Consider the following 27994-nt stretch of genomic DNA (forward strand, 5'->3'; position numbering starts at 1 on the left):
CTAAAAAGTAAGTGAATATAAATACGCATATATGTCAATTCTACAAGCAGTAAGTAAATATATAAGTCATAACAAGGCATAAGAATGAAGTATAAAGTTTAAAAATACAATGATAGAACTATAATTGTAATTTAACAAAATGATATAAAATGTAAGTAAGTAAATGAATCAATCTTCAACCATATTAAGATGAATAGCATATAATGAAGCACAAAACTTAGCTGGATATATTTGGGTTTTTATCTGATAAGAAAAGTGATAAATGTTGTGAAAGTTATGTTCCCTGCCCCCAAATTGTCTTTGGAATGAGGTAGAGGAGAATCATCCTTGAGTCCCTGTGAGGGAAACAACAGAAGAGCATCTTCCTCTAAGACTCTGTATTACCTGTATTACAAATGCTGCTAGGTTCAGATTTAGCTGAAATCTCAGAAAAATGACCCATATCCATATTCTATGGATATACCGTAGAACAGACATGTCAAACACAAGGCCCAGGAGCCGGATGCGGCCTGCGAACTGGTTTCATGTGGCCGCGAAGCCATCCTGGAAATAGTGAGGGAACGGCCTCCTCTGCCTTGTCTCTGGTGCAAGCTGGCTGGGAGCCAATGTACAATTTTGTGGTGGCCATCTGTGCTGAATCGCATTCAGTCTTAGCTCCACAAGGCTGTCTGGAAAGTGAGGAACCAGCCCCTGCTGTATCAGCCCCGCCCCCTGGGTGCATGCTGGGGAGGTGTCACCCTTTGTGAGGAATGAAGAAATGAACCATGCCTTGGCGCTTGCCCCGATCCCACCCCCTTCTGCCAGAGACCCTCAGATCTGTCCCACACCTGCCCAGGCTCCACAGGCACTCTTGATGCGAACGATGTAGAGCTGCCCATGCCCATCCAGTAGGCCACACCCACTCCATCCACACCCACCCAGTAGGCCACACCCACCCTGGCCGCACCCACCTGGCCCCAAGGGCAACAATGCTGATATGGCCCTCAATGAAATTGAGTTTGACACCCCTGGAGTAGAAGAATCTTTATGCAAGCTGCAATGAGCCCACAATAGAAAGCTCATGGCCCTTCAAGACCACAAGGGGGCATTTCCTTTCTTAGGTTCACAATAGTTGCTTCTTTTTTCCACTTTGTTCATCTTGCAATAAACTCTGCCACTTGCTTGATTGTTGCAGTAATTTACATCTCTCCCCTGAGACCATTTGGCTTGTCTCCCATTCACATACATACTTCAGCCTGTTATGAGCCACCATAGCAGTTGATGCTGGGATTTCCTAAATGCAAAACATCTGTTATCCTTACGTTTCCTGCTATTTGAAAAAACTAAAATCCAGTCCACATAAGTGATATCCACAAAAATGATAAATAAATGAACAAGTATGTTGCAAGGATTTTATTTATTGATGTATATAATTATGTTAATAACATTTCAATAAATAATGAAATAAAATCCACGTGTACCATCTTTAGTTTCTTGGATAAAATTATTATAATAAATATATATTTTCTATACTTTTATATGTATGTTCATCCTGTTGCCCAGCTCTCCAGAAAAAAGTTTGGTAGTAAATACCAATTCCTCCAATCTTACATGTATCAAAATTAGACAGTTTATTCAAGAATAAGGCCATACAATCTAAAAAGTAAGTGAATATTAAATACACACATATGTCAATTCTACAAACAATAAGTATATATATAAGTCATAATAAGGCATAAGAATACAGTATAAAATACAGTATAAAAATACAATGATAAAAGTATAATTGTAATTTAACAAAATGATATAAAATGCAAGTAAGTAAATGAATCAATCTTCAACTACAGTAAGATGAATAGCATATAATGGAGCATAAAACTGGGGAACTTAGCTGGATATATTTGGGTTTTTATCAGATAAGAGGAGTGATAAATGTTGTGAAAGTTATGTTCTCCGGCCCCAAATTGTCTTTGGAATTAGGTAGAGGAGAATCCTTGAGTCCCTGCTAGGGGAACAACAGAAGAGTATCTGCCTCTAAGACTCTGTATTACCTGTATTACAAATGCTGCTAGGCTCAGATTTAGCTGAAATCTCTCAGAAAAATGACCTATTCTATGGATATACGGTAGAACAATCTTTATGCAAGCTGCAATGAGACCACAATAGAAAGCTCATGGCCCTTCAAGACCACAAGGGGGCATTTCCTTTCTTAGGTTTACAATAGTAGTTTAAAATGATAAACTAATAAACAAAATGTTGCAAGGATTTTATTTATTGATGTATTTGATTATGTTAATCACATTTGGGCTAATTTACAGACATGATTAGTTCCTATTTACATTTGTCCCACAAGAAAAAGGCATTGAGAGGGGGAAGAGAGAAAAGAATAAACAAAAGCAGTACCAGTTTTTAAAGTTCTTGCAACAACTAACTAGGGTGATGGAATAGCTGCTGACTAAGGAATTAAAACAGCAAAGTCCTGTAAAGCAGCATTTTTCAAATGTGGCAACTTTAAGATACGTGGACTTCAACTCCCAGAATTTCCCAGCCAGCATTATGGGAGTTGAAGCCCACAGGTATGAATGTAGCCAAGTTTGAAAAACACTGCTCTAGAGGGCCAAGGAAATAATCCTGGTACTTATCCTTTCCTTGAGAATTTCCAGAGGGTGGAGGAAAGGTGTAACCACCCAACTCTGATCTCTAGTAGACTTGAATCTAACACATACTTTTTCAATTGCCTCAATTCCCCTTCTCTGTTTGCTCTGTTTGTCTCTGGATTGTTAACTTTAGTATGGAGTTGTTAAAAGAGACACTGGACAAGAGGTGCCTTGTTCTCCACTGACTTGGCTTCTATGCACCCCTATGTGATCTGAGAGAGCAATTGGAGAATGACTGTGTGTTAAGAGGGTGAGAGGTATAACATGGCAATGTAGGAATTACAGCATCTGCAGGAGAAGAATTTCAGAAGCTAGCAGGGAATCTTTGACATCTCTATCAACTGATGGAGATCACCTTAAAGTTTAAACATTATTTCTTCTATCCACCCATCCATCCAGATGTCAGGTGCCTTAACCATTGTTGCTGATGATCTTGAAGCAAGGTTCATCCATTGTGCAGTCTTCTCCAACTTGGTGCCCTCCAGGAGGGTTGGGTTGCAGCTGGTTGGAATGCTGGGAACTGGAGCACCTGTGCACCTACAGGGCAGGAGGTTGGGAAAGAGCACACTATGCTTTAACCATGATTTGATGAACAAACAACAATTAGCTGGGTCTACACATCTGAGCTGTAAACCTTATTTTACAGATTGTGATGGAGGTAAATACACTAAGAAAACTAAACTAAAATGTTGCTAAAATGTATAATAAGTAAAATGTTACCCCACACTCATCCATCCCCCTATGCAATTGTGGAACCCATAGATTTTATTACATTGCATGGATGATTTCCAAGATATGAACCTGCTAATACTTCTCTCTTTGTTTTTGATTTTATGACATTTTATTCATGTCCAATCAGAAAAGCTTGCCTTTTATTCCTAGTGCTAAACAGTTGGCAACATTGTCCCTAATGAATCTCCTCATTAGCAGCTGGGGCTTCATCAGGGCCCTACTGCAGCTCCCCCACAAATACACCCACCCACCCCAGCAGCTGCCACAGATGGAATGGAAATCTCATTAATGGGAAACTCTATCAAGATTTGCAACAGGGCCTAGGCAGATGAGCAACTTAATTGCAGCTGTTATCACAGGAGCCCACTTGAGTGATCTCTAGTCCTGCCTTGCTTTATCTTACTGAGCTCTCCCTTTTCCTGACAATTTTTCACAGGAAATGAGTCAGTCTTTGACTAACACAATGCAATCTCATAGTCGTGCTCTGAACATAGCTTTTCATGCATCCGATGCCACCAAAAAGCTTGGGTTCCCTGGATCATTCCTCATGGCTCATAATTAAGGGAGCATTTTTTATTAACCATTCTCACATTGCTTTAGCTATTATGTATTTCTCTCAATTCATCCCTTTCCATCCATCCATCCATCCAATATCTATACTAGTCTCTATTTCTTCAGCCCAGATGCCTCCAGAATTGTTAGGAGATCAGGTGCTCCAAAGACTCAGCCAGCATGCTCCTGCAAACAAGCCAGAAAAATAATACATGGGTCAATGTAGCCATACTAATATTCATATCAATAGTCAATTATTTCTATTATTTGCTGCAGCTGTACAATGCAATCAAAATAATTAATAGAACACAATCATGATATGCCTTCAGGAGCAAAATTTTAATTAATAAACAAGTAGTCCTTGACTTACAATTCGTTTAGTGACCAAAGTGACTTTTGACCATTTATGACCATTGCAGCACTCCCATGGTCACATGAGCAAAATTCGGGCACTTGGCAACTGGCGTGTATTTATGATGCTCGTGCTGTTCTGGCGTCATGTGATCACCCTTTGTAATCTTCCCAGACGGCTTCCAACAAAGTCAATGGAGGAAGCCAGACTTTCACTTTATGACCTCAGGATTCACTTAACAGTTGAAGTGATTCTGTTAACAAATGTGGCGTAAAAGATCATAACATAAGGTGCAATTCACTTAATAATGGCCTTGCTTAGCAGCGTAAATTTGGGGCTCAATTATGGTCATAAATTGAGGACTACCTGTCTTTGCTTTTAATCTTATTGCAAACCTCCTCCCTAGAGTCTTGGAAGGTAGACAGTACATGAATTAATGTAAATAAATCAATAAATGTGATATTAAAAAGGGGGGGAAAGATGGTGAGGAATATAGCTTGACTCCTGGTGACCTGATACACATCCTTGCAGTTTTATGGGAATGTCAATGAACCATCCAAAAACAGGGGGGGGTCATGAATGCAGTGTGGTTTTTCTTGCCAGTGATCTAGAATGCAATGATATATTTTTTTAAATTCAGAAGATGTAAAAGAGTCACAGAACTTCCGTACTTGGGACCTAGCCAATGAGAAAAAACTCCTGGAAGCTGAATACTGTACAGAAGAATTTCCTCTTTTCACTTTCCTTAGTGAATTTCCTTCAGGTGATTCTATCTGCAGTTTCGGACTCCTTGAGTGCCAACCCATTTTCTCTATCCCATTTCATCTTCACTTTGGACTAGATATCCAAATATAGTGATGAATGAGTGAATGAATGAAGACTGATCACTGTTTAGGATTGAATTTTGTTTGTGCTTCTTTGTCTGACTAACTTATGCCCCGCCCTCTCTCTCTCTCACATACACACACACACTTTGTGTGTGTGTGTGTATGTCTGTGTGTGTGTGTGTCTGTGTGTGTCTGTGTGTGTCTGTGTGTGTGTGTGTGTGTGTGAGAGAGAGAGAGAGAGAGAGAGAGAGAGAGAGAGAGAGAGAGAGAGAGAGAGAGAGAGAGAGAGAGAGAGAGAGAGAGAGAGAATGAATTTCCTATAACAATTATTGTATTATATTTGGTGTAGATTTGATAGCTGATGTGGTACAATATCCTCAGACCGGGCAGAGCAGACTTAATCACCCTATTTCGTTTGGGAAATAAAACTCAAATAAAGTTGTATTTCTCTTTCCCAGGATTAGTTTGGTGGAATGATATTTCATGAATCTAGTTTTGGGGAAGATGCAAATGGATGGAGCAGGCCCCTGTGTCTTATATCTCCCTCCTTATATGTTTGGCAGGTGGACACTGATGATGTTCTAACCAAAGAAGAACAGATTTATTTGCTGAATGAAGCAAAATCAATATGTCACAATCAGATAAATGGTCAGAAGGAGAAAATCCAAGGTATCAGTTTTGCTTTTATATTGTTATAAAAACATTGGCTATATGTTCTAATGGAAATCCAATATTTCCTGCCATTATGGGAAAACTATGGATGGGTGCCAGTTGTGCTCCAAATTATATTTGGACCATTCTACCTTGTTGATAATCCTTAATTTACAACTATTTGAAGTTTATGATGGATCTCCTTGGGGACACTTAAAACCCAGTTCCAATAGCCATACACCCCTCCAAGATCATAAGTCCGCATTTTCTTCTGGATTTTGGCAAAACTGGATTATAGTGAACCATTGCTTTGCTTAATGACATTGCAAAAAAAGTCAAAAAATTAGGCCAGGTTCACTTAACAATCATACCACTTAGAGTTCTAGTCGCAATTGTGATCATAAGTCAAGGACTACCTGTAACTCTTCAAGAACTATAATGCAAACCCATCTAGCTAATTTAAGCACAGTGCCAAAATAAGAGACATATTAACTATTGTCTGCATCATTTTAAAATCTCTTTTTACCCCTCTGTTCATGATTGTTCCTTTCTTTCCTTCATCTCTTTCCCTTGACTTGTGAAACTATAACCTTGTTAGATGGTCATTGTTTACCTGAATGGGATGGAATCATTTGCTGGCCAGCAAGTCTCCCAGATAAAAAAGTGGCTGTTCTTTGTCCAGACTACATCTATGACTTCAACCATCATGGTAAGTTTGTTATCACAGTTTCCCCACAAAAGTCTAAGATCTTTTGGCTATTTGAGGATTTTAACTGTATCTTTAAATTTAACATCTACATTTTTAAAAAGTGGCTCTTACCCTGAAATTATAGAAGGCAGGAAATAAAATTTTGAATATTTTCCTGTTATGGTCCTAAAGAAAATGGCATCCACTGAGGGTGTTTTTTGAACAATCATTTACATAGGATACCATTTTATTTTTTAATGCAAAAAGAATGTGATACTATGAACAATGCTGAGGAGACCCAGCTTCAGATCCATCTTGTTGAAAGTTCACTGAATGGTTTGAGGTCAGCCCAACTCGGACGGTTGTTACTATGGAGAGAACTTAGAGAAATATAAATACATAATTCTATTATGAGCTTCTGGAAAAAAAAGACAGACTATAAAGCTAATAAATTATTGGTTGCTTTCAGATACTGGAAGAAATTCAATCTATCCAACAGAGTCAAAAAATTAAGATGGTATTAATATCATGAAATCAGATCCCTGCCTTTTTTTAGACGACACATGCAGTTGCATGTGCCATCTTTACATACACACTCCTATGGTTGTTCTACATTGGTCCCCAAATGATGTGGCTCCAAATGATGAAGTCAAATATGTCAGACTTCAACTCCCATCATCCTCTGGCTAGCATACGTTTGTGAGTCAAACATATCTGTAAGGCATCTGACTGAAGCAAGGACAACATTCTTTGTTGTCTTTGCTGAAGAAATATGGCACTTCCTTTTTTAGCAGAGCAAAAGGAGTGTCAAGCATGTCAAAGAGGTTGTGTTGTTTACAGAGAAGAGCAAAATGGTGCTCTTCCTTTGCATACAAGAAGTCAAGTGGATTGGAAAGTGAACTCTGCCTCTGTGCTGGGAATGAGGCAGCTTTCCTCACTATTCCTTGACTCAGAGTTGGGAACATTATTGGGTTTATCATTCTTTCTTATAATGGAGCTAAGGAGCAGCACTTTGACTAAGGTCAACAGACAAAGCAGTGATGGAACTTCTAGGAGCTGAATGACAGATCACCAGGAAATCCCAGAGCCGAAGATTTTTGAGATAAAGAAACTTTTTGGGAGAAAGCACTGGCAAAACATTTCCATTTTGTTTCTAGGTGAGCCACATCGATATATCCACTGAGTCCCAAACAATTAACATTTACCTTTTGTATTCATAAAAATAGACCATTGGCGAGCCTTAGTTGAATCTCCCACTTTGACTGGTTTGAAGGTTCTTTTGCAGGAGTATTTGTAGATTATGGTAGAAAAAGTTAGAATGGTGGTGCTGACAGGGCAATCAAATTTTGCTTGTTTTTTGTGTGCGTTGTGACAACATAGACAATAGAGGAGCTTTGATTATACCAGCATAGCTACCATCTTGGTTGTTTGTATTATCTTCTGCAGACAATCCTTTTTTTTTTTTCATGTCTCTTTCCTCTTGTTCTTTATTTCAGGTCATGCCTACAGACATTGCGATGATGATGGAAACTGGCAATCTGTCTCTAATATGAACAAGACCTGGGCCAATTACACAGAATGTGTCCTCTTCTTTGCCCCAGAACGACAGGACCAAGAAAAGGTAAAAGTTTGCAATTCTTTTTTTGCAGAAACCATGAAAGGAGATATTGGAGTTTTATGAGACCAGGAGTACTCCTTTATGCTTTTGGCCAGGCAAGATAAATCCAAGCAATTATTCAAGGAGGAAGGGAACTTGGCAGTGATCACGCAACACACACTAAATTATAAACCATGGTTTGCTTCCTAGCCATGTCAGTCAGATTCACGCAGTCTACTAACTACAGGATGATTTAAAAGCAGCGTGTCCAACCTTTGCACATCGGTGGACACATTAGGAATTTTGGGGTTATGTTATGAACACTCTCCTGGAACAGCTTCTTTTGTTTAGATTATTTATTTCTTCTTATAAGTTTAAACAGAGCATGGTATTGCAGTCTCTTATCATTTTTTTAAAAAAGGCATCCTGGTCTTAATTAGAGCCTAAAATCAATCTTGGAAATAAAGATAATGTTCCATTTTAGTTTTTTAAATGAAAAATCAACGTTATTTTATATCAGGTCAGGCATGGAGTTTGGTTGACATCAAGACTGGCGTTGACAGCCAGGCTGACACTCATCACTACTATATTGGGGATTTGGAATTTACTATCCAGTATAAATCTTATCCTACTCAGTTAGGCAGGCCACGAATCCCTTAAAAATAATTATATGTTTTTTGTTACACCAAAATCACACTGTATTTCTGAAAGACAGGGGGGGGTCTTTACACAATGTTTCAGGCAAAAATAAAGAATAGTGGGAGGAACTAAGAGTTCCCCCAGTCTTATTTTTTCATAACATTTTTATATCTGAAGCCTAATATTAAATCTCTAACACAGGAGTGGGGAAACAATTGTGCTTTTATTACTTGTGGCCATTGTGTCCCCCCCCCCTATTCTAACATGACAGCATGCCTATGGACTTCCTTACAAAGTCTGACTTTTCCCAATAGCAAGCATTCACATTAGTGTAGCAAAATATATATGTTAAATGGATAATAAATCAACGATCAATTGAATTCTAAAAATTCTTATCCTGCATGGTTATGCCTGGTTGGATATTTCAGAGTAACATCTTCCAAGCAGCAAGTTGACAGCTCCTTTATCCTCATTGGTCTAGTAACCAGATTTTTAGATCCAAAAATAAAATAGAAATAAAAAAGCCACATTCCTTTAAGAGCCAAGTTCTCTTATTTTTTTTAAAAAAAAATCCAGGCAGAAATCTGTGCAAACTTGTTAAAATTGTTTTATTGTTAAAATTGTTAAATCTTAACAAGTCAGCAATAAACCCAACCAAATTTTGTTAACAGAAATCTCATGTTTAAGTAATATTTTCTATAGATCTTTCTTCTCTAGAAAGAGATCTAATCAGTCACAAGGCCCTACTGATAAAGGCTTTAATTGTTCACATGGCAAACACTTTCTAAACAGGCGTTATCACTGATAATTGAAATCTAATAACTTGTGAAAATGACTTTTACTAAGGATCCCCTCTGCACTATGGTTTCCTTTATATTTTTTGTAGAACTGAAAAAAGGCTGTTTTGTTTAATGCCCATTTTTTTTAGAAAAGAGCTTTTGATCAGTTAAGTTACAGCACCTTCAAGTCCTCTTTGTTGACTTGAAAAGTTAAGCACAATAAGATCCAATTATTATTTTGCTGAAAATTCTTCAGGAACTTTCTTGGTAACTCGACTGGGAAATCTTTAAAACAGTGCAGCAGGAGATGGCAGTAGTAATAAACTTCTGTGTTACTGCCACGATACTAGAATCTCTGAGATAAGTGACTATAAACTGACTTCAGCATTTACCATTGACCTGATTTGTTGGACCTTCAATATATGTTATTCCATTCTGCTGTTTCTGCTCAGATGAAACACTTTTTTTGATACCAAGTTAGCATAGTGATCTTAAAGATGCTTAATTATTCAGATATATTTATCTTTTCTTTTTTTTAGAAGGTGTTTGACCGTTTGCACCTCATCTATACAGTCGGCTATTCTGTCTCCTTGGCCTCCCTTGTGGTTGCTATGTGTATCCTTTGCTTCTTCAAGTAAGGAGAAAGGCCTATTCTATATTCCTATCACTGTTGCGTGATTATAACGTTGGCTTTTCCACTGTTGTAAACCAATTTACTCAATGGATTAGGACCAAAACTCAGACGCAAGCCCCCTCTGGGCACTGAAGTAGAGACATCTTGGGACTCTGTCGGTTAAACTAAATGGGTGTTTCTCAAACTTGACAACTGGAAGATGTGTGGACTTCAGCTAGCGTGGCTGGCTGGGGAATTCTGGGAACTGAAATCCATACATCTTCAAGTTGCCAAGGTTGAAAAATACTGAATATAGAAGGTAAAATGCGAGGGATGCTACATCACACACGTCTCCTTGGAAGGACTAGATTGAAAATGTAACTAATGGGTAAATTAAAGCCTGCTTGTGTGTTGTATATTAAAGGCGCCTTCACTGCAATCGGAACTATATCCATCTCCATCTTTTTGCCTCTTTCATCTGCCGAGCTGGGAGCATCTTTGTGAAAGATGTAGTCTTATATTCTACCTCCCGACCAGAAGGACTGGTGAAAGGACAAGGCCATGATTGGGATGCCGAAGAGCTGACTTTCACTCTGGGACCCAGAACCCAGTTGGTAAATTCCATGACAAGAGAATTCCTTGGTGACCTCTTCCCTCAGTGACGTGACATTGTTTTGAGCAAATTTGTTTGATCCTGTTTGTTAAATAAACCACAGCAGTTGGGGGTCAAAGAAGCTGCATCCCTGAAGCCTTGAGAGGGGGATTGTTTTCAAAGAATGGTTCCTACTGCCTATTCACCAGGAACCATTCCAGTAACTAGTTAAGTTACATTCTTCATGGTATAGTTTAAAAGGACAAGTCCTCGTAGGTTCCATTATTCATAAAGGCAGAAAAACAACAATTACATGTTTCAAGCAATGCCCCCTCATTGCGCAATGAGTCCTACAAGTATGGAGTTATTCCTACTGATACCAATAAACAGTAAATTCAAAGTAGTACAATTAATATAGTATACAAAACATGACAACTCATAGTACAGGTTGTCCTCAATTTACAACCACAACCGAGTCCAAAATTTCTGTTGCTGAAACATTTGTTAAGTTAATTTTGCCCCATTTTACGACCTTTCTTAACATAGTTATTAAGTGAATAACTGCAGTTGTTAAGTGAATCTGGCTTCCCCATTGCTTTGCCTGTCAAAAGGTTGCAAAAGGTGATCACATGACTCTGGGGCACTTGCCAGTTGCCAAGCATCCGAATTTTGATCATATGTCCATGAGGATGCTGAAATGGTCGTGTGAAAAATGTTCACAAATCGCTTTTTTTTCACGCTGTTGTAACTTTGAATGGTCACTAAGTGAACTGTTGTAAGTTGAGGACTACCTGTATTTGTCAGAAAACCTTAGTACAAAAAGACGTTAGACACATTAGACACTTTGCATCAACTTCTTGGCAGCTGCCTGACACTGAAGACAAAATGTTAGAGGAAGTAGAGTTTGATCCAGTAAAAGATTTTTAGAGTTAAATAACTTGCACCGCATCTATAGGAACACACAGGATTCCAAGAAACTGAAGTATCACAACCTGAAAGCAGCTACAAACTCTTAGCTGTGCCAGGTTAGCTATAACCTTTCTTTCTCCATTCCTCCAGGCAGGTTGCAAAGTAGTAGTGACGGTCTTCCTGTATTTCCTGGCTACCAACCACTATTGGATCTTGGTGGAAGGCCTCTATCTCCACAGCTTAATCTTCATGGCTTTTCTGTCCAATAAAAGCTATTTGTGGGCCCTCACCCTCATTGGATGGGGTAAGAACAGTCCAGTTCACAGGTTATCCTCTGCTGTTATCCTTAGCTTATCTAGGATTCTGCAAACTGGATTAGCAACTTAATGTAGAGACACTGGAGGATGTGGGTTTACTCCCCAACCCCAACCTAAAAGGCTTTTAAACTCTTGTAATTTCGGCAGCGGCAGTAGCAGCAGAGAGAATTGAAAAAGTCAAAATGGCATCCACAATTGTGCAGTTAAAAGCACAGCTCCTTTAACATGGGGTAAAAGGGGTGAGACTCTGATCCCAAGGTCATAATCATTATCTTATTTTTGAACGCTCCCCACAGGATATCCCGGATTACTTCAGTTGTGCTCTTGATTTCTCAACTTTTTACTACTTCTCTCACCTATGCCTCATGATAGAGAATGATGGGATAGGCATGGTGTTATTCTCTTATTCGGTTTTTCCCCTGGTGTCTTGTTAAGATATCACCGGAAACCCAGATATCTTTCTGCTTGCTTTTCTTTTTCTTCTTCCTTTGAGGGTCACCTGCTGTCTTTGTATCCATCTGGGCCGGCGTAAGAGCATCTCTGGCAGATACACAGTAGGTAGCTTCTACTTTGCTTACCTCTTACCCTGAGAGATTAGAAGCAAATGGGCACTGCACTATTCTCACCATAGTGGCAGAGGGGAGGGGAGTAGGGCAGTGATGGCGAACTTTTTAGAGACTGAGTGCCCAAACTGCAACCCAAAACCCACTTATATATTGTGTAGTGCTGGGTGGGCGTGGCTGACTGGGTGAGCATGGGCGCAGTGGTCACAGCCGATTGAGTGGGGAGGGACACCTGTGGATTGGGGGAGATCCAGGGGATCTCTGGTGACTAGGATGGTGAGCCGGAGGCTCATCCTGTGGGGTGAGATGAGGCAAGGCAGGGTGGGGGGGCCAACTACCGCAGGGCAAGGAAAGGCATGGTCTGGGGCAGCTGCTGCCTGACACCATCAACCCCTGCATACAGCTCATGGCAAACTGGCCACAGAGCCCCATTGGCGCGGGCGGAGACAGCCTCAGGATGGCCGGAAGGAAGCCTTTGCCCGACCTGGGCCCCAGCCACTCGACGGCTGTGACGGGTGTGGCAGCTGCTGCTGCTCCGACTGGCCAACCACGCAGGGAAGCAGGAGAGGTGGAGGGGCAGCCGGGGGTCTGTAGCTGCCTTGGCTGCTTGCTGGCAGCCCGATGAGGAAGTGGATCTCATGCAGTATCTTAAGTGTCTTTTTCATCCACAATATATTGACCTTGCTAGGCATCAGTTCATAAGTTATAGGGTCATATTGGCTAGGAATATGGGAATTCTGATAAGAGACCAGATAAAAGAAGTCAGATATTAAACCTGTACCGCCCAGCTATAGTAACCATACAAGATATTAGGGCAAAGAAACTGTCCTAAAACTTCAGAATTCTCTTACATGAATCTGTCATGGAATCATACTAGACACATTTAATGAATTTACTTCGTCCCAGTCCCTGGGAGAACTTTTAACTCTAAATTAATCTAAACATTATAAACTAATCAATGCAAAGTGCAATATGTAAGAAACCCTTATTTAGCAGCTACAATTGGAACTGGCAATATGGCTATTAAGTAAAGCTGTGAAACTGTGGCTGTATTTGCAGTCTTACTTCAGCTCTTCTATGTTTTACAGACCTGCAAAGGTCATTAAAATGATAATGGGTAGTAAAATTATTTTTTCATTATTGGTCATTAAATGAAACACTCATTAACTGAAATCTACCTGTATTAAGAACCTGCAACAAACATTCCAAAATCAATTTTGAAGAAATTCAAAAATGATCCAGTAATCATCAATATGCTGCATCACAAAATACCAAATAGTTTATTCCCGAAGTTGTGTTTCAAAAGTGCCGGTGAAGGGATACCCTACGGCTAGACTTTTATGACTGAATGCAAGCTCTCTTTGTCAGATGCTGGGATCTCAGTGCTGGAAACATGAAATGGATCTACCAGGTCCCAATCTTAGCAGCAATCATGGTAAGAAGGGCAAAGAATGGCTGGGAATTTGGGAACACATGTTTCCTGTGGCTGAATTACTAATCATATTTGTAAGGGTTTAAATTAGTTTTAAAATATCACATGGCATCTTTCATAAGTATTACTTACTCTTGAGTGTTAGAGTGATCCATTGGATCTGCATTGTTTACTAAGAATTAGATCTTTCTGGAATTTCATGTAGTCCCAATTTACGATCACAAGCAGGGCTGGAATTTCCATTGCTAAACAAGGCAACTGTTAAGTCACACCTAATTTTCTAATTTTATTTTTTTTTGCTACAGGTGTTAAGTGCAGTTAAGTGAACCACTCAGTCATTAACCAAATCCAGTTTTCCCCCATTGACTTTGCTTGTTGGAAACCAGTCAGGAAGATCACAAATGGCGATCACATGACCCCCAGATGCCACAACCATTGTAAATATACGCCAGTGGCCAAACGCCAGAATTTCGATTACGTGACTGTGGGGATGCTGCCATAGCTGTAGGTGCAAGGACCAGTTGTAAATCACTTTTAGTGCCGTTGTAACTTGAATAGTCACTAAATGATTTGTAAGTCAAGGACTCTTTGTGTCGAGGAATAAAGCAGCTGCGTAATTCTACCACTATCTAAAATGTCTGGCTCAATGTTTCTGTGTTGTTGGCAGGTGAACTTTTTTCTCTTCCTCAACATTGTGAGAGTTCTGGCATCCAAACTATGGGAAACAAACACGGGGAAATTAGATCCACGACAACAGTACAGGTTTGTATTTGGGCACAGCTGAACTAGATTTTCTCTGTTATTTCTACAATTAACTATTATTTCAGTTCTCTTAATTGAGAATGTTAATGTTAATCTTATTAACATTCTGGAATACAATGATCGCCTCCATTTTTAACTCTATTTTCATCACCTTAGATTGCTTAACAGTAAAGAGAATTTTTTTCTTTATAAAAAGTTTTATTGGTTTTTTTCCATTTTTACAAAAGCTTAGAACACAACATGGTGGTCAACAAATCATTCAAAGACAAAATCATATGAGTATAGCTCAAATTATCAAAAATTTCTTCTCTGTTTCCTAACTATAATATTGCTTATTAAAATTAAATTAATACAGTTTTGGACTCAAGGTACCAAATATGAAATTGTATTATGATGCTGTAGTATTGACATTGATTAGCGACTGGGTGAATTTAACAAATACAGAAATACTTCATTTGGAAGGCTGGGACCTATTTTTTGGATGGCATGCCTATTTAATATTTAATAAAAAAGTGGATTGGGTTTTTAAGTCTCATATTATAAGAAACTCTTTGCTAAGAGTGTGGAGAAAGTATTATAAAAGTGACTTCAAAATACCATTATGGGCTATACCTCGGCATGCCATAGAAGGTATAAGGAAAGGGGTAAATATGGACAAGGTCTCTTACGTACAGTTATTAAGATGGGATGGCCAAGACTGGCAGTTAAAATCTTTGGAAGAATTAACACATGAAAACTTAACTTATTCATGGTTCCAATATAGACAAATAGTGGATAGATGGAAGATGGATTGTAAAATGGGCTGGCTTAGAGAAGATGAAATTTTTTTAAAACAAGTAAGAGATCAAAGGCCAACCCATATTAAGAGAGTTTATGGGGTTTTAGTGGAATTAGATTCAGAACTTGAACTAGTTAAAGATTGTATGATTAAATGGGCACAGAATATTGGTGAAACGATTTCAATGGATACTTGGGAACTTATTTGGATAAGGAATGTTAAATTCACACAAGCGCAAAATTTAAGAGAGAATTTTTATAAGATGTTTTATAGATGGCACCTTGACCCAAAGAAAATGTCCATTATGTACCCTAATCTACAGCCGAAATGCTGGAGATGTGGATATTTGGATGCTACCTATTACCATATTTGGTGGACGTGTAAGCATATAAAAGCTTTTTGGATTAAGATATGGTGGAATATTCAAAGAATTTTTAAAAGGAGGGTAAAATTTACTCCGCAATTATTTTTACTAGGTATTGTTATTGACTGTGATGCTAAGGAGGTTATATTGATGTTAAATTTGATTACAGCCGCTAGGTTGTTAATAGGACAATATTGGAAGAAGGAATCTTTGCCTACTTTACAAGAATGGTTTCATAAAGTTTCGTATTTGGCAGAAATGGCAAAGATTTCGGCTTTCTTAAAGGAGCAATCTCAAGAAAAATTTTTTGCGGTATGGGAAAAATGGATAAATTTTATACAACATAATTTGGATATGGAAAAATATTATTTAGCCTTTTTATAATTTGTAATGATTGTTTTTTCTTTCTTTCTTTCTTCTTTTTCTTTTTTATATATATACATTTTTTATGTATTATTATTCATATATTTTTTTTTATATATATATGCTTTATTCTTCGTCTACTTTCTTCTTTCTTCTTTCTCTCTCTCTCTTCTTTTTTATTTTTTTTTTCTTTTTTAGTATATATTATTCATTTTAAAGTTTATGTTATGTATATTATTATTATATATATTATTACTGTGATTTTTATTATTATTATTAATTATTTTATAAATTGCAAATGTTATTTTTAAAATATTTGTTAAATAATCCTATATTCAGTTCTGGGAAGTCGGGGGGGGGTGGGGTGGTTGGGGAGGGGGGGGTGGATTTTTATTTGTAAAACTTTTGAAAAATTTCAATAAAAAAAAAAAAATTAATACAGTTTTAGATAAAATTCAATCAAACAAAAATCATCAATCACATTACAGTTATGATAATCTACAGTATATCCTGTTTTTAAGCTTTACTAATTACAGTTGTCATAGTCCAATTACGTTTCAGTAAACATATAGTTGGGATTTCAGGTATCCTTAATAGTAGATCAATCATTGAGACTAATTTTTCTTCTATCACAAGTAGCTCTTCCTCTCTCTCTCTATTACAACATAGTTATCATATTTAAAATAATATAAATCCAACAGATACAGTTCTATTTTTAAAAATATATTCTATCACTTCATCAATCTACATCTATAAGAAATCTTTATAAGCCCTTAATGAATATTTATCAACTATAATATCAGGAAGTTCCCATCCTCATTCATTATTAAATCAGACAAAATCTCTCTCTCTATTACAACATAATTATCATATTTAAAATAATAATGTAAGTCCAAAAAAAGAGAAAAAAAACTACATCTCTATTTTTAAAAGTGTATTCTATCATTTCATCAATCTACATCTATGAAGTCTTTTTAACCCCTAAAAAGGTTTATTCCCTCGAATAATTATCAACTATGATAACAATAAATTCACATCCTTCATTCGTTATTAAATCAGACAAAATCTCTAAAGCCTTTTTAGCCCATCAAGTAACATTTTATGTCACGTTTAAACCTGACTCTAGCTTTCTTTCTATGCCAAGTTGGTTCCCATATTAAAGCTTTTCGGTTATCAAACCTGAAGCTTTTGGTTACAAAAATTTATGACCAATTCAAACTGAACAAAATTTTCTTCCCTTTCTACCAATATCATCTGAGTGTTATATTGACTTTTATTCCATGTTGTAATTATAAGTAAGTTATCCGCTTTATTGTGATTTCCAAGGGTTGTATCTGAATATCAATCTTTGTTATTTTTGGTAGTTGAACTGAGTCAGTTACAGTTATTTCTTGGTCATCAAAGTTATCTATCGGTTGTAGGTAACGTTGTGTAGAATTAATTGGCTCAGTAGCTTCCACATTTTCTCCCAATGTAGATTCGCAATTGGGATGTAGGCATAGTGTCTCTGTCTCATTAAATTGTATGTCGTGATGTGTAGAGGCCTGTTCAAGATTGCTCTGTTCTTCCTCTATTGTTCCTTGTTCCATAGCTTGATTCATTGTTGGAGGATCGATTTGAGATTCCAAGGTAGCATCTTTAGGTTTTCTCCAAGATTTCAAATAAGTTTTGAAGTCTTCTGTAAATTCTAAAAATTTTTCCAGTATTAAGTCATAGTCAAGATGTGGATAACTTTCTTTCATTTTGGTGGTGGACTAGCCTATTCCTTTATTAGAGACTGTATTTGAAAAAGATCCACAAATATCCGCCTCCAAAGGTCTATTAGCCAGCTTCACCACCCAGCTGTCAAATTATCTTTTCTCTTTTATTATCATATGAAAATCCAATCCCTCTTCAAATAACAGAGAAATACAGTTGCAATGCTGCTTTTTTGTCACCAGATGTCCTCAGTGGGCTGTAAAGTCTTTTTTTCCAAGTTGATAAAGTTAAAGGAAAAAAAAATTTTTTTTCTCTTTCTTTAAAAAGTTAAGAGAGGTATCTCCAGCATTATAAAATTGAAAAAAACAAAGTAACAATGTCCCTTTTTTCTTCTTTTCCCCTAAATATCCCACCAAAAAAGGTCCAATAGTAGAAAAAACAACCAAAAAAACGCCACAAAGACTTATTAATTTTTTTTTTCTTTAGCTCTCCTTCCCATATAGGCAGCCACCGCTTTCTTGGAAAAGGGAAATAGCCAAGAACTCTTTACAGGAAAAATCAGAATAGCAAGAGAAGCAAAAGTCTCACCCGGATTCACCACGGTGGTTCTTCGTGCTCAGTTGTTATTTTTTTAAGATCCCACCTTCTGTGAGGTCAAGATGGCTTATCTTAAATAGGCACCAATTCTTGCAACATCTTTCTTTTTTAAAAAAGAAATCCCCTAAAGTACCAAGAACTATTAAGTCCCCAATTTATGCTAACCACAGTAGAATTGGATCTAGGGCAGGATTGGGTCATCTATGGACTGGATACAGCCATCCTGCTTCTCATTTCTAGCTCCCAAAGCTATGTTAAGCTGGCAAAAATGTACGTCTTAATAAAAACACAAACATCAGACTGAATTACTGCAGGGAGAGTTTAAAGCATCCATTTCTCCCCTTAATGACTCCCCAGCAAGAGTGCAAATTCCAGTCTCGCCCATTCTGGTAATCCGGTATAGGGCAACAGCAATGCTTTCCTGCAGTAGGGTAAGAAGTATTGTCTTGGCTTACTACTGTAATTGTTTCTTCAAGCTTCTAGTCCTTTTTAAGGGTCAATCTTTCATTGGTCTTATTACCCATCAAGCCTTTTGTTTATTTTAAACAAACTGTGGCTTCTGGGAGTTGAAGTTCACACTTCTTACAGTTGCCTAGGTTGAAACACTTTTCTGGAGAACCAGAGGGTGACATGATAGCATTAAAATACTCCCTCCATCCCATTATTTTCAGAAAACTATTGAAGTCCACGCTAGTCCTGATGCCTCTCTTTGGTGTCCATTATATGGTGTTCATGGCTATGCCTTACACGGCCGTCTCCAGCACACTTTGGCAAATACAGATGCATTATGAAATGCTCTTCAATTCTTTACAGGTGAGTTTTTATGCTATGAATCTTGCTTTTGAAGCACTCTGTCCCAACTGGTTCTGACTTTTGGTTGTCTCTGTCTCTGGTTAGGGCTTCTTCGTGGCTCTAATTTACTGCTTTTGCAATGGTGAGGTAAGAACATGGATTTTTGCGTCTAAATCTATGTAGGCACAAACATGAGCATATATATAAAATTGGCTTTTCTCTATGGTGTTTGCATGGATTTTCAAGTGCAGCCACCAATTTATTAATAACTCTACCACTTTATCTGGCTTATATCTCTCTTCTAGAAAAACAATACTGCTTTGCATGGAATATTGTATTTACATTTCCCAAATGGAGTTTTGCTAAAAGCCATACTTTTTGACCCAGCATCCTCTTTTCTGATTGACTAGCTTATTGCATGTAATTTGTATTCCAACCCAATCATTAATCCTGAGCAGCTCACAATCCTAAAATGTAAAGAGTGAAAACCTTCACAAAGACAATTTCAATATAAATCTAGAACTAACCATGGACCAGAAAAAGAAAACTACTTAATTCTCCAAAGAGGATGGTTTAAACTCCTTTTCTGAAGAATAACAGAAATGGGACCATTCTGATAGATGTGTGTGTGTGTGTGTGTGTGTGTGTGTTGGGAGACTATGTCATAGGGCACTAAAATAGGTCTGCTCTAGATCTCTAATTGCTTCACATGCTGGAGGGGGGGAAGTTGATGTCTCACTCTAATCCAATAGATGACCTCTCTCAACAGTATTTTGTTAAATAACATGGAGAAAAATATTGTGTATGACCTCTGTGGCATCCCACATAGGAGTAGCTGAGGATTTGACTTCTCACCTCCCCTCACCAATCTTTGCGGCTTGACATCCTGGGGGGGAGGGGACCCGGCTTGCAGGAGTGGTGGGCTGGAGTGCATGTTCATGTGCAACTCAACTTGCGTGAGCAGTGGATTTGTGAGCACGTGCATGCATATGGAGCTCAACTTGCACAGGTTGAGCTGCATGCGCCTGTAAACATGGGCCAGCCTGCCGCTTATATGGAACGGTTCCGAACAGACCATGGCATGGTAGTAGGCTGCGGCCCGGGGGTTATAACTTGGGGTAAACATATAACTTGGGGTAACATTCCATCCTAGGACTGTGGTGGTTTTTTTCCATTACCCAATTCGAAATGTAAGGCTAACTTTTCAATTGGAAAAATAAGTACACATTTTGAGTTTTAAGAAAAGTTGAAGAATTGGGAAAAGTGTGGGCGTCTGATAGTTTGGGCCAAAGCTGCTTCTATCACATATTCAAAGTTGAGAACAGACATGTGTTGAATTAGCCAAGCTGCATTCCTTTGATGACCGGTTCTCTATCTCTAGGTGCAGGCTGAAATTAAAAAAGCTTGGTTCCGGAGAAATTTGCTACTGGATCTAAAGCAGAAGACCCGTGTCACCAGCACAGGAGGGAGTTGTTATTTTGGTGGCCTAGTATCCCATGCTACCAATAGCATCAGTCTAAGTATGACCAGCTGGGGAACAGCTTCTGCATCAGCCATAGCCATGCCTTTGGTTGTCAGAAATTGGCTATTGCAGCTAGCCAGCAGTGGTGCCACACTGGAATACTTTTCTGCTTCTTCCACTCTATGTAACTGCTTGAGTCAGGAGATGATGCAGAAAGCTCCTGAGGAGATAATTAAGGCTTTGGTGGATTCTCAGGGCCTAGAAGAAAACCATTCCTGCTTGAAAAAAGATTTTGAGACCACGCTATAAAGATTAAAAGCATGTCTGTCCATAGTTAACAAATGGATTGCTAGATTGAATCCTGAGCTACTCATCATTGTGATGACTAGGGTTAGCTAGTTTTCTATCGATTTATGAAAAGATTATTTACTTTGTTAGCCATTTCTGACTGGTGTTGTGTGCATATATTTTTTATCATGGGTCTAGAGGATTGCTCAGGGAGATAGATAATGGCTAACAAAATTGCACCTATAAAGGCATTTACCATTTATTTTCCAACATTCTAATCAACAAGGCAGATCTGCCTTCTTGCCCTGCATTTGCCATTTCATTCTCAGCAACAATAAACTGAATTATGGTTATCTATATATTCTACTGGTGGAAAGCATTTTATTCTCTCATTTGTGATATTGTAGTACTTGTATTGTTCATTTTAGGACTCCAAGATTAAATAGGCAAAATTGTTAGCTAACATTTCAGCTGATTGTAAGTAGAGAGTACTGATTCAACCAGTATGGAGTATGAGAGAAGTAAGTTTGTTCTTGATGTTCATTTTCATTCTTGTGTTGTCTTATAGTGAGAAATAAATGATGGTGTTCTTCTAACACTGACTTGTTATTTAATTATCAATTGTACACCTGTGATATACAACGGATTTTTTAAAAAACATATTATATGAAAGTTTGTCCCATTTTTCAACCATTTTTCCTCCCATCATGACAGAAAGCATTCTCGAAGAGAACTGATTATTCTGCCAAACTACTGTGCATTGTACAATGAATGAACTATTCAAAATTACAACAGCTCTCCGAAAAAGTACTTAAGATACTTAAGACCTGGTTCTGAGCTTCATGTGACTGCATTTTGGGCATTTAGCAACAGGCCTGCATTTATGTCCATTTGCAGTATCCCCTTGTAGGAAGTCAGCACCCCCCCCCCATAGAAGGAAATATTTTGGGGAATATTAAAAAAGGCAGAATATCATATTTCCCCAAAGGATCTTAAGGGCAGAAAACAGGCCTAGGTTTTCTTAATAGCCCCAAACAAAAACTGAGCAGGCCAGCTCTGTAGAAATGCAGATTTGATAATCCCATTCAGAAAGATTGAGGCCCCATTCATGAGCAAATACTACCTGCAGAACCATCCAAAAATCCAACACAGGACATAGTCATTAGCCACAGCCCCAGAGAAGCAGGACATGACCTTTAGGATATAATAGGATTAACCCACCACCATTAGAATACCAAAAGGGCACACTGAACCTCAGGTCAAAGTTCATGACACAGGAACAGGAAGAACCTCAAATATAAAGCCCAAAGGAGATATAAAAGCCCACCACTCCCAGCTCCATTTTGTCAGCTTTCCCAGAACTGTATGATGTTGCAATTCTGTTCTTCAATAAACTGAACTATCTTTCCTAAGCAGCCTCCATTTTGTTTATTCCTGGTTTGGACTGGACCCTGAAGATTTTTCTTTCAACACCATGGTCACATGACCACAATTTATAATGTTTTTGCTGAAACCCAGCATTAACTTCAGGTTTTTGGCATAGCAAACAATGGATTTGCTTAACAACAATCAGGTTCACTTAATGACAATGGTTATTCACTTAATAGCTTGCTGCAAAATAGACTGTAAAATTGGTTTGGTCACATAATGACCCACTTTATGTCTCGAGTGTTTTTTTGATGCACCCTGTCAGCCCAAATATGGGAAGAAGAAATCTTCTGACAAAGTGAGAAAAAATACAATCCTATTCTTGATGATAGTTAATAGTGAGACTTAGAAAATGACACAAAATGTTATAGTATCAGAAATATTAAAGGAGATCTTTGAAAAAGGGAGCCAGAAATTAGTAACTACAATATCAACATTGTCAGTAATGTTTACTTCTATGGGTAAACTATGCGTAAAAGATGATAATGAAGGAAGACGGAGGTGGAATAAATTTTATTTGACAAGGCAAAGTTTCAGAGATGATAGGCCAAGAGAATGATTTAGAAAAGGATACTTTTCTGAATATACAAAAGAAACTGGCTGGATTTTTAAAAATTAAAAATGACCTGGAAAACTTGTTTTTACTGTATCTACAAAAGAGGCTGGCGAAAGCCTTGATGAAATCTATGAAGATAAAGAATAAAGAAGAATTGAAGAGAAATAAAATCCTGCCACAATATTTCACTGAATTAAAGACTAGACTTTTTGAAAATGTTCTGGCAACTCTTTATGGACTTTCTGCTAACACCAGGATTGAAAAGCTGGAATTTTATGGCTTTGTGAATAGATCAGGGATGTGATGTGGGAAGAAGAAATAACTGCTTAATCTTATAGGGCAACTTTAAGATGGGCTATAGCTAGGACTATAACGCCCAGTTGCCTGGGGAATGCCACACATCTTAAAGTTGCCAATTTTGAGAAACACCACTATAAGGGTGGAAGACTTATAAAATGCACTTATACTTGTTGTGAAAGTTAGAAGTCTCTTCTTTATGTATTCCTTTTTTTCTTTATTGTTGTTGTTACTACTACTACTACTACTACAATTGCATTCCCCCTGACCTCCAAGCAATATAACAAAGAAGAGAGAGCCATTTGGGATGAAAAAACATTAATAAGTTTGGCACAGATCATGAAGTACTCTTTCATTTCATTTTATGTTAACAAAGGGGATTTTCCTTTTCTTACACTTTTCCCCAGGGGATTTTTTTTTTTACCCAGTACTTGTCTTACAACCATAATTGTGACCAGCATTTCCACTGCTAAACAAAGAGGTTATTAAGTGAATTGTGCCCGTTGTTTGCCATGGTTGTTAAAAGAATCACTGCAGTTGTTATGTGAATCATCCAGTTTCCCCCACTGATTTTGTTTCCCAGATACTGATTGGGAAGGGTGAAGAGGCAATCACGTGATCCCTGCACACTGCAGCCATTGTAAATAGATGCCGGTTGCCAAGTGCCCAAAAGTTACTTTTTTTTCCCAGTGTCATTGCAACTTCAAACAGTCATTAAATAACTGATTGTTATATGTATATGGAAGAAATCAAAACAAAAAACTGAGAAGTGGACTTGATTCAAGCACAGATTGTAGGTCAGAACATTTGAAAGACATTTCTCTCTCTCTGAGACACAGTTGTTTAAATTCACGTCAAGGTTCAGAAAAACTGTTTCAAATTGCAACCCTGTATATCATAACCCTTCCTTTCCTACGGTAGTCTAAGAATTCCATATATGGGAAAATAAGATAATGAGGTTACCTTTTTTGATTGGCAACCAGCCCTATTTTTAAAAATAATCTGTTTCTTCTAAGAACAAGGCTGGCAGCGTGATTACATGAAACTTGCTTGCTTTTAAGTAGGAAGGAAGCTCTACTTAAACGTAAAGAAACAACACAATGGCTAATTTGTTCTCTTTAAATACAGACAAATCCCAAAATGCTCTCAAAAGAGTAGCATTAGCAAGCATTGTTTCAAATTCCATATATAGACTCAAAGAATGTGTGTATATATAATACTAACTTATAATGTGGTTTCTTCATTTTTGGCTCATTCTATATGAATGAAGTCTTCTAATTTGTAGTCCCTTAATGACAGAAAATCACACTGGCATAATATATAGGTTTCCATGGTCAGTATCTGTTGGGCATTATTGCGTTTTAGGGTTCAGTGACTCTGCACCCATCAGAAATCAGCTCAGCTAAAAAGCCAAGCAGGTCACCTAGCTATAAAGACAGCAGCTCAGACAATCCTTGCTCAATATGTTGCCTCTGAAGATGCACAGTTGCCAGCAAAATGTCAGGACATCTGTAGCCTAGCCCTAGAGCCTAGACCATGGCCATTAATCCCTGAAGCACAATATTGCCCAACTTATTGGCATAACATTTTCCAATCCCTGCACTGGAATAATGTGGCTGGTGCTGTCCTTCCTGTTGTAATGTGGGACAAAATAGTGAAACCTTTAGGTGGATTCCCCGAGTTTCATTTCCTTGCTCCTCCCTTTGCTGCGTCTCTGCAGGAAGCAGGAAGCAGGAATGGCAGGAGAGAGCTAGCTAGCCCAGCTAGGCTGACTCAGGAATTCTGGGAGTTGAAGTCCATGAGTCATAAAAGAGACGAGGTTGCTTACCCCTGAGCTTGTTGGACAACAACTTGAAGCTTGCCAGGTGAGCAGCAGATAGGAGGGGGGGAGAAAGAGAGAGAGAGAGAAAGAGAGAGAGAAAGAAAGAGAGTAGGGGAAGAGGAGTGGCAGACCAAGGGCAGAGAGGGAGGGAGGGAGAGAGAGAGACACAGAGAGAGAGAGAGACCCTTTTGACATCTAAAATGAAGATAATACTGCATATATCCTTTTTTTACCTGTGTGTGTATGTAATTTTATTCTCTTAAAGCATTCTCTTGGTGATCATTGTTTTAATAGTATGGATATTCCCAAGAGTCATATTTTTACTTTTATTTTTAGTGTGTGTGTGTGTGTGTGTGTGTGTGTGTGTGTGTGTGTATGTATGTGTATGTGTATGTATGTATGTATGTTTTTAGCATTATTAACCATATATATACACACACACATACATACATACACACACATACACAAACCCTCACACACACACACACACACACACACACACACACGGGTTCAAGTGGCTCTTTGAGTGTTTTGGGTTGCCTACCCCTGCTCTAGCTAGAGCTCTTATTGGGACTCCAGGCATGGGATGCCATGTCTAGGGTGCACAAATCTAAACAACTAGTTCACATTGCAACAACAAAATATAGAAAACTCTAAACCTAGCCTGGCACCTGGATGTTTGCAGGCCATCCTGTGTATTTTGGTATGTTGAATGCATGGGACAAAGAGCAAAGGGGAATCCAGCAGGGCCCTCATATATTGGCAGCTTTCATTGTATTTACATCTTATCATGAAAACATTTCTAGAGCCAAAACTCCAAGACCTACCTACCTATCTAGAGATAGATAGATAGATAGATAGATAGATAGATAGATAGATAGATAGATAGATAGATAGATAGATAGATAGATAGATATAATATCCTATTATACACTGTAGTAAGAGAAGCATTAGAATTCACTAATGCTTTAGTCCTTTCCAAACAAAACTTTCATGAAGAGCCATCCTTTGCCTTCCCTGATTGTTTCAGTCCTCCTCAACAGACACCATCTCTTTCCTGTCATTCTAAAGCACACATGTACACAAATGCTGTATCTACAGACTGTGTGCTCACACAACAACTGCAAATTCTGGTTATCTGCACAAAAGATTTCCTCACCAGCTACTAGTTGATAAGCTGAAAAGGTCAGGCTCCACACCCCAAATTTGACCCTACAACATGGCACTAAAGTTCTTGAAAGAAAAAAGAAATTAAAAGAACAAAAAAGGAAATAAAAACAGAAAAATTGTAAGAAAAAAGGGGGAGTGAAATCACTAAAAGCAAAGGAAGCACAATTCCAAATAGAATAATAAAAGATGAAAGGGGATAGGGACAAGTATAAAATAGTAACTTTAGAAACACTAGAGTGAAAAAAGGAAAATATGTAAAAAGAGAGAAAGGGAGAGAGAAAAAATGAAAAAAGATATAAAAGAAGAAAAGGTTGGGAATCAAATGAAAATGTTGCTGGGACAAAGTGAAAGGAAAAAAGGGGAAAAAATAGAATGAAAAAAGGAATCGAATATGAAAAGAAAGACAATAAATGAATTTAAAAAATGAAAGACAAAAGAGAAACAAAAGAAATTAAAGGCAAGAGAGCAGTGCATGAAGGCATGGTCGGTGCAAAACAAGAAACAAAGTAAAACTGGGATTTAAGGAGAAAGAGAGAAGAGAAAAGTAGGGGAAAGTTGGTGGACAGCAACCTAGAGAAGGTAAACACGATCTGATTGACAGCCACACTTAGCATTCCGGGAATTATGTCATAAGAAAGGAGGAAATGCGGGCGCGCCCAACTCGAAGACTTCTTACCGCGACTTCCAAAAATGTTTAGGAGTTTAGCGAAAAACTGACCAATCACGAGCTTCGCAGCTTCCTAAGCAAACGCCTTCGCCCCCGCCCCTCTTTATAGACTCCGCAGGTGGCGCGTCAGAAGCTGAGTCCTCCCCCGTCGAGCTCCTCCTTCTCGCTGGAAAACTCCCTTGAGGGCGACAAGAGGGACTCCGCAGAACCCTTGAGTGACGTCAGAATGCGTGGTGGAAACGGGATAGAAATCGGGCAGGAAGACCTGGGGACAATACAGGGCTGGCACCGTGGGATACATTTTCTTATTCCGAGGAACTGTAGTATGCAAAATGTTTGTTTTGGGAATAGAAACAGGTCCCTTTTTTTTTTACCTGAGAAATTAAATTTCTTAAAATGAAAAAGGGGGCACCTGAATTGGAACCAGGGACATCTTGATGTGCAGTCAAATGCTCTCCTACTGTGCTATATCCCCATCTCTTTAGTTTTTTTGTTGCCGGCATTTTGGGGATATTTGTCGCATTGTATTGAAAGACAGGTGGAAGATTTTTCTGTGAATTATATTAGTTTTTCATGTGAGATAAGAATGTTCTTCTTTAAAAGGAGTGATTGAACAACATGTGTTTCATTTATTTTGTTTTCAAGTTACTAGTTGTTTTTTTTTTCAAAGATAATTTTTATTAAATTTTTAAAATTTTACAAAAACAAAAACAAAACAAAACAATCTTCCCCCCCACCTCCCCAACCCTCCCATTCCCACCCCCGATCTTCCCAGAGCTGAATATAGGCTTAGTTAAAATTTGACCAAAAAAATCTTAAGAGAAAAATATAAACCATAAATGAATCTAGCATTAGTTAAAAATCTAAATACATTAATTAGAAAAATTATAAAATAATTAACAATAGTATATATTTAAAAAAAAAACAAAAAAGGGAAAAGGAAGAACAGAAAGAAGAAGAAAAAGAAAAAAAGAAAGCAAAATATTCCATTTTAAATATAAATTATTAAAAAACTAAATATTTTTTTATATCCAACTTGTGTTGTATAAAATCTATCCATTTTTTCCATAC

At 37.9% G+C, this 27994-nt stretch overlaps 1 protein-coding gene and 2 long non-coding RNA genes across 3 annotated transcripts; 2 read left to right on the forward strand and 1 right to left on the reverse strand.

Moving 5' to 3' along the window:
• Positions 1–1455: 1455 nt before the first annotated feature.
• Positions 1456–27056, reverse strand: LOC120313706. Its single transcript, XR_005558230.1, has 3 exons — positions 26933–27056; positions 3959–4106; positions 1456–3173 (listed from the first exon to the last, which is right to left on the reverse strand). It is a non-coding gene; the product is annotated as an uncharacterized LOC120313706 (long non-coding RNA).
• Positions 5496–21836, forward strand: LOC120313704 (parathyroid hormone/parathyroid hormone-related peptide receptor-like). The gene is made up of 12 exons (XM_039355873.1): positions 5496–5768; positions 6349–6459; positions 7935–8059; positions 9993–10087; positions 10491–10680; positions 11718–11871; positions 12378–12438; positions 13816–13882; positions 14547–14641; positions 19113–19254; positions 19339–19380; positions 20615–21836. The coding sequence occupies exons 1-12, from the start codon at positions 5573–5575 to the stop codon at positions 21002–21004; spliced, it is 1668 nt and encodes a 555-aa protein (XP_039211807.1). The 5' UTR covers positions 5496–5572; the 3' UTR covers positions 21005–21836.
• On the forward strand, positions 25070–27540 carry LOC120313705. The gene is made up of 2 exons (XR_005558229.1): positions 25070–25129; positions 27033–27540. It is a non-coding gene; the product is annotated as an uncharacterized LOC120313705 (long non-coding RNA).
• Positions 27541–27994: the final 454 nt, after the last annotated feature.

This window comes from Crotalus tigris, unplaced genomic scaffold (assembly GCF_016545835.1).
Source record: "Crotalus tigris isolate CLP2741 ecotype Arizona unplaced genomic scaffold, ASM1654583v1 scf7180000018762.419966263:882430, whole genome shotgun sequence".
Taxonomy (NCBI): Eukaryota; Metazoa; Chordata; class Lepidosauria; order Squamata; family Viperidae; genus Crotalus; species Crotalus tigris.

Coding starts and splice junctions, on each gene's coding strand:
- LOC120313704 (XM_039355873.1), top strand. CDS start 5,573: ATGATATTTCATGAATCTAGTTTTGGGGAAGATGCAAATGGATGGAGC. Junction 6,460..7,934: donor CTATGACTTCAACCATCATG/GTAAGTTTGTTA, acceptor TCTTTATTTCAG/GTCATGCCTACAGACATTGC. Junction 8,060..9,992: donor AACGACAGGACCAAGAAAAG/GTAAAAGTTTGC, acceptor TCTTTTTTTTAG/AAGGTGTTTGACCGTTTGCA.